Source organism: Poromitra crassiceps (assembly GCF_964638095.1).
Source record: "Poromitra crassiceps genome assembly, chromosome: 18".
NCBI classification, from domain to species: Eukaryota; Metazoa; Chordata; class Actinopteri; order Beryciformes; family Melamphaidae; genus Poromitra; species Poromitra crassiceps.
The window spans coordinates 2,669,000-2,675,870 of NC_139636.1; the positions used below are offsets into that span (position 1 = coordinate 2,669,000).

General features: G+C 39.9%; 1 protein-coding gene across 1 annotated transcript; it reads left to right on the forward strand.

The window, feature by feature from the left end:
* Nucleotides 1-2,299: 2,299 nt before the first annotated feature.
* Nucleotides 2,300-6,508, forward strand: svip (small VCP interacting protein). The gene is made up of 4 exons (XM_083654604.1): nucleotides 2,300-2,761; nucleotides 3,053-3,103; nucleotides 4,070-4,186; nucleotides 4,762-6,508. Exons 1-4 carry the CDS (start codon nucleotides 2,699-2,701, stop codon nucleotides 4,774-4,776), a joined length of 246 nt encoding a protein of 81 aa, XP_083510730.1. The 5' UTR covers nucleotides 2,300-2,698; the 3' UTR covers nucleotides 4,777-6,508.
* Nucleotides 6,509-6,871: the final 363 nt, after the last annotated feature.

A 6,871-nucleotide genomic window follows, 5' to 3' on the forward strand; every position in this document is an offset into this window, starting at 1 on the left:
AAGAGAATACAGAAAGTTGACTATTTAGGCTACTTCCTAGGCCTATACAATTTGTAAATGCAATTTATTAAACAGCTTATTCAAAAGGATGCTTTTTAGAATACATTGACTACACCACCACATGAACTATTAAATGTTAGGCTATATAGAGACCGTTTTGCATGTCAGGATGAAGAATAACATGAGTATTATGGTGTTATCTAGGCTATTAATAGATTACCAATAGCTTATTATTCCGTCAGATTGCGTTTTCAGTAGCTGTGAGATCATGTCAGCCCTGGCTATATAGGCTGTAACAGTGTAGCCTATCTCCTTCAGCAGTAAATTGAGCCTACCTGAGGAGCTGCCAAGCGCCTGCTGTGACACACTCACTGCCATTACTCCACTTGTGCGTTCAGTAGGCTACAAATTCCACATCAAAAAGTTTCTGTACGACAACTAGGCTACATCCACAGCAGCGGTGCAAAAATGAACTTGCCATTCTAACACTGGAGCACTGTAAACTGTAAACTATCCCAGGCTAGCGGAGATGGATTGATGGGTGGAGTTTAAAGTCTTATGGGGTGAAGCTGGTAGGATTACTCTTAAGATATTGATTGTTGTCTATTGATTGGACGGAGTGGCTTTGGCGCCTTCCCAGGCAAACAGCAGTTCTTAATCTAGCCTACCTCTCTTGGATGATGACATGCAGTTGGACAACAAAACAAAAATATCCATTCTTCATAGGATGGCTTGATTTGAATTTGATAGCCCAATTTTAGCTTGCCCAGACTGCATAGACTGTCATTGTTATTGTTGTTGTGACTTTTTTTTGTGTAGACTCTTGGTATAATTTAGTATGGTCTCATGGGCAGGATATGCTTAGAAAAAGATAAATGTGCCATACCATTTTGTCATTTACCATCCAAATGGCTTGAAATCTATAGCCATGTATAGCATGCATGAAGCGGATGAGCCACGAGAAACTTATTCTATAACTAATAGTCAGATTTACAGTCCATGGCAGACCACACACTGTTGATCCAGCAGTATGAACATTTTACAGTTGTATTACACACCTCTCACCACTAGGTGGTAATGTTGGATCTGTGCTCCAGCTAATTGAGCTATGTTCAAAGTCGTGCAGTTAATGCAAAAGACTATTCTGCAATAATTGTGAACTGTATTTTAAATGAGATATTAATATATGCTCTTTTTCCCCTTAAGACTTATTCAAATGAAAAAACAGCAGTTCTCTCAATACTTAGTGTTTCAATCAATACTTAGTGTTTCGTGTAGACTTCTGCAACACTTTACTGTGAAAAGCATTATTGAACATACCAGTTTGCAGATTAGCTAACAGAGGATTGTCTGGGCACCTTTCACCCCGCTTTTTGGCATGGGGGCGTAAACCACGGAACCAGAATGAACACCGGAAGGACGTGCGCCAAAAAAACGTATTTGTCGCCGTTAGCTTGACGTCTCTTTCCTCGATTAATTGTCTGATGCAAAGCTTCTGTATTGGCTTAAAAGATGTGAGATTGTGAATCCGCAATGTTTCTAAAAGAACTTCTTCAAAAACTTCGTTCGGTACGTACGTCCATCTTTTGTTTTGTTGTTTGCCGTTCTGATACTTGTGTGAAATTGTCAAGTTAACGTAAAAGTTGACGAGCTAGAAACGCTGCCCTTCCTGTCTAGGGCGGCTCTAGGCCGGTGTTCTGTCGATTTTTGCTACCCGTCGAGAACTGCTACTTTGTGATTCTGCGCGTGCGCAAAGCCGATTTTCCAAGTTTCATCGCCACGCCCATAATTTCTTGAAACCCTTCAGTCCACGCTGTTGTTAACGGTGAGTAACATCCTCAACATAATATTGATTAAAAATTGATAAATTGAGGGGTCTAAGTAGGCTGACATTCATCCTACAGTGGCAGTGAGTTGATTAGTAGTCAACATGAATGCATTAAGTGACGAGAGCATTATTTGATAGGATGTTACTGGACTATCAAATTATGCTACCCCTGAAATATTGATTTAAAATTGATAAAATGGGATGTTGAGTATTTGATCCATCAAAATACACTACCCATGACATAAATTTCATTACACTTTTTGAACATTATACAAGAAAGAGAAGAAAACACTTACTTTACGGCTTTAGACCCTATCGGTTTATGCGGCGGTAGCATTTTTCGACAAAGCAGCAAAAATCGACGTTACACCGGAACCAGGCAGGGTGACAAAATCAATTGTGAACGGAAGCCAGGCTCTTTCTCGCCGAGAAGAGCCTGGTGACGCGAGGTTACAGAGGATTGACAGGATGGGCACGCTGACCAAAACAAACCCTCTATGAGCCAAACGATCCCAGGCGTTTGACTGTCGAACAGCTATTTTCCAAATGTCGAGGCACTTTAACAAGAGGTCCGAGAAGCAACACATTTAATAGACGGCTTGCTGCATATGGGTGACTAGGCTTGTAGCTAGTAGTAGCGTTAGTAACTACTAGCAGGCAGCCAGTTGTTAGCTAGAGTGCTAATAACGTAGCGTTAGCTAACATAGCTAATATTAACGTTATGCCACATGACCCACCCAGCGTAGCCGTCTGTTGCCTTAACCATTTGCGACACAAATCAAACTGGCTTATCAGCGAGTTAGATAGCTAGCTAACCGAGACACTCGTAATTGATTTTTTTTACGTTGCTTTTTACTCGAATACCAAAGTATGGGGATGTGCTTACCGTGCCTTGGCGGAGCGGCAGACGACGCTGTTGAGACTCCAGATCCAGTAGGTTAATTAACCACGCTAACTTGTGTCCACCAACACTGTCACAAATAAGTTGGAATGCAATGCATTGCTTCAGAAATCGGTATAGCTGCAAATGTATTACAATTGATCATCATGAAAGCTGTAACTGTTAACGCTAGGCCTTACTAGGCAATGTTTAGGAGATGTTGAGCGTCTCTTTAAACACTGGAATGTAAAGTATGTACGGACCAGCCCCTCTACACCATTATACGGTTCAGGATGCTCTGCTTACACTCCTGCAAGTTCAACACCTTTCTGTTTTCTTCACAGGAAACCAGGAGACGACAACTAGCTGAGGCCGCTGAGAAGAGACAGAAAGAGGTATTATGCTTGCCCCTTTGCCCATGAGTTTAGAATCTTTAGATGATAAAACACTGTCAAACAATGCAATGCACACTTGGAGAGGGAGGATCAGCAGGGACAGATGAAGTTAACTATTCAGATACATCATGATACAGCTTATTAATTCTATCTAGGGCAAACAGTTTAGCTGACAGCTATAGCCTTCTATAACTGTATATACGTATCCACCCAATCTATGTAAGGTAGATGCACTTAGTAATGTTTTATTATACAGAGAGTCATCTTGCAAACCCATAAGAGACATGCAAAAGTTGTATGGAAGTAAGTAGACATGGGCCAAAACAGATTCCCCTCTTGGCTAAGTTAATCTTTTGGATTGGCTGACAGCACAACTATCACATCTTTCTGCGCGCTGATTCACATTTTTCATTTTTAGATCTATCAGCTCCTATTTTGCGCCTTCCAGGGCTCAACAATAAGGCTTGTCCAGGGCAAGTAAAATGCCACGTCAGGGTCAAGCTAGTAAATCTAGCAACTCACTTTCCCGATCGGGCAAAATAGCACCCCACAGTTTTGCAAAAATTCTGTGGGAAACAGTAAAACAATTTGGTAAGGGCAAGTAAAAATTGACTAATGAGCAAGTAGATTTCTGACCCAGAAAAAAAAAAAACACTTCTCGTTGAGCCCTGTTGGCAATACACACTTTCACCACACATGAAAGCACAACCCTTGAAAATAGCTGCTCCATCCTTTGGCTGGATTGCCTTCTTTTACAGTTGGCTTCTCTTTTGCTTGTTTTTGAATACACCTTTTGCATTTTTCATCACTGGGATAGAATAGTTAATTGCACCATACGTTTGGATAATTTACACATTTTAAAGACCACTTGCATTGACTCATAGCAGCCAGAAACATGATGCTTTAAAGAAATGTTTATGAAGTCCTTCCTGTTAGTGCCTTTCTGTGTGTCACCCTTTGTCTCAGACAACATACAGGGGTGTCAAAAATCCAGACGCAGTTGAAAGGAAAAAGAAAAAACAGGAGGAGGTTGATAAACAGGCGATGACCACCTCTGTGTCTGGTGGTGGCGGCGGGTTGAAGGTTCGTCTTATGTTGATGCCCAGACGGTGTGATCTCTACCTAGAGCTAAAGCTGCTTACCCCTCAAGTCAATGCAATGTGTAAATCAACTGAAAATAAGCATTTTCCTCCAGTCACCGTTTTCCAACGTTTTCCAAGTCAGTGAAGCAGCCAGGTCCTAATTTTATATCAGATGACATCACAAGTCTGAGTGTGTCCTCTCTGCTTTCTTGCATTGAGTTAATTGTTACATTGAATTTTTCAAGACCAAAGTAAAAGCATAATAGAATTCTTAAATTGACTTCCTCTTTTAACTTTCGCCGCCATTGACATATTTTTTACGTCATTTATGAGACAATGCTTCCCCGCAATTGACGTAATATCATGTCAATTCGTGTTTTCACAGATTAGTGAAAATGGCCAGAAACCCTGGCGACTTTTTCTTTGAAACTCTGGCGGAGATTGAGTTAAAGAGACTCATGAAACATTCAACCTTCATGATTTTTTTCTTTTTTCTAAATGACTACTGAGGAGGGCTTTGTTTCTCAGAGATTACAGATTGTTCTAATAATTATTCTCTCTTTGCTTTTTCTCCAGTGGCAGGTGGGCTGAAGATCCTGAGACTAAAACCCTGACTCGCGTTAAAAACAACATGAAGTATTGCTGCAAGTTGACTTGAAAGATGTTTGATATGCTGTCATTTTTTTATTATATTCTCTTTTATTTCCTACTTTATTGTCTTCTGAGGCAAACGTCTGCAGTAGTTGTGCATCATACTAAACAATCTGAAGTGACTACAGACAGAACAGCTGGACTTGCCCCCTTGATGCCAAGTTTTACAAGCCCGTTTGGACCTTTGGACCAGCCAGAGGCGACATGAAGTAATGAATAACAAACACAAGAATAGGAGATGTGCTTGCTTACACATTCAAGTCAAGCAGTAACTCTGGCAACTAGGGCTGTCCTCGACTCAGAATTCTGCCAGTCGAATCGGATTCGACTGTCCAATACGAATATTCAACTAATTGTATAAAGAAAAATGTATAGAATATCTTCAGTGATTATTTTGACCACATTAACAGTCAATGCAACAGAGTGATGGGGACATGAGCATTTAAAAATCAATAAGAGACTGTATATGATCATGCGAGATTTGAATTGCCGACGTCGGGCTATTGGATAAGGGATTTGTCTGAATAATGAGACGGGCAAAAAAACCGACTGCTCGACGTGAGGAATCTCCGTTGACTCACGGGTCTCTCGACTGATCATTCGAATCGACTGTTAGGGGCCCGCCCTACTGCCAACTGTCTTCATACAGTATCAAGACAGAGTGGTCCTAAATACTTTTATACTACAGTGTTTTTGTAGGTTTGCATACTAGAGGTTAAATATTTACATCCATTCATGGCCACATTACTTTTAATTTATTTATTATGAGGTCTCTTAAAATCTGTTACTCAAATGACACATTTCTGAGATGAATCACATTTTCTAATGCATTTTAATGTTTGTTACCAGTTATGACAGCAGGACTGGTCTTGTTTTCACCTTGTGAGTCCTTGTGTGTGACATGGAAAATGTGAGCCTGGAGACATTTATATTACCAGGGAAGTACCACAGATGCCATTTTGAGTACTTTTCCAGGTGTTTTTGTCTGTCTGGACATATTTTGTCACCAAGATGGCGTCAAAATCATGCTAAATGCAGTCACGGCACTTGGCAGGTGTGTACTGTGTAGTTGACATCAAAATGAAGGCCGAGTTTGAAAATGGTTGTGATTCGAGCAAGCCCCCCCCCCCCAAAATTCCCCTGGCCCACATTGGGGGTGCGGGCGTGGGCGCGGCCATCACAGGATGGTCTCTAGTTTTAGAGTTAGTTTAAAAGCACACCCAATTTATGTGCATTTCACCTCTTTGTGTTTGTTTTTCTCTTTTGCCCTTATAAATTGAGTTATTTGGTGCATTATTGAATTGTATACAAATTGCCTGCTTAATTTAAATGAGATGAGAAGTGGTATTTGTGAATTGCCTTATGCCAAGCAGAAGCTTTTGTTAGACATATAAATTGCACAGTTTGTCAATATTGACTGAGAATTGGTGAATATTGATTGGATATGCTGTTGGAGTGGTTATATGTTGGGACTGACACTAAAATGGAAACAAGAAACTTAAGGAAAGATGAAGTGAAGCACATGGTGTGTATCTACTCTTGTGATGTACCTACTTTGACTTGACTTGCTTAATAGAGTGCTTCTTACAACCCTCACTCGATCCTTTAATGCTTACGGTGCTCTTGCCATTTTGTAGTATAGGAAATTTAGCCAATATCATTTGCTACAATAAATTACACTTCTACACTTGTGTGGATTTCATGAGATCTGCATCTTTATGAAAGATGGTGTTTTCATCCTCTGAGGTTTGTAGGGTGCAGCAGCTTTATGACCATGAAGTAGCTTATATACCACTTAAAAGGCATTTGATTGAGAACATAGAAATGGGTAACGTTTAGATTTGGTTATCATGAACAATGCTAACTTTGAAACATAATAGCTTAGATGTATGTTCGCTCATAAGTTTGTAAAAAAAAAATTTTTTTTCTGCAGATATTTTAAATCAAAATAGATATTGCAGTAGGATTTGAGAATTTATTGAAATAATTTTAAATCAATTAAGAAAATGAGCAAATTGAATGCACATGATCTTGT

What these genes read in the sequence shown, in the direction of transcription:
- svip (XM_083654604.1), top strand. Translation starts at nt 2,699, where the DNA reads ATGGGGATGTGCTTACCGTGCCTTGGCGGAGCGGCAGACGACGCTGTT. An exon ending in CTGTTGAGACTCCAGATCCA is followed by an intron (nt 2,762 to 3,052) that starts GTAGGTTAATTA and finishes TTTTCTTCACAG; the next exon opens with GAAACCAGGAGACGACAACT. An exon ending in CTGAGAAGAGACAGAAAGAG is followed by an intron (nt 3,104 to 4,069) that starts GTATTATGCTTG and finishes CCTTTGTCTCAG; the next exon opens with ACAACATACAGGGGTGTCAA.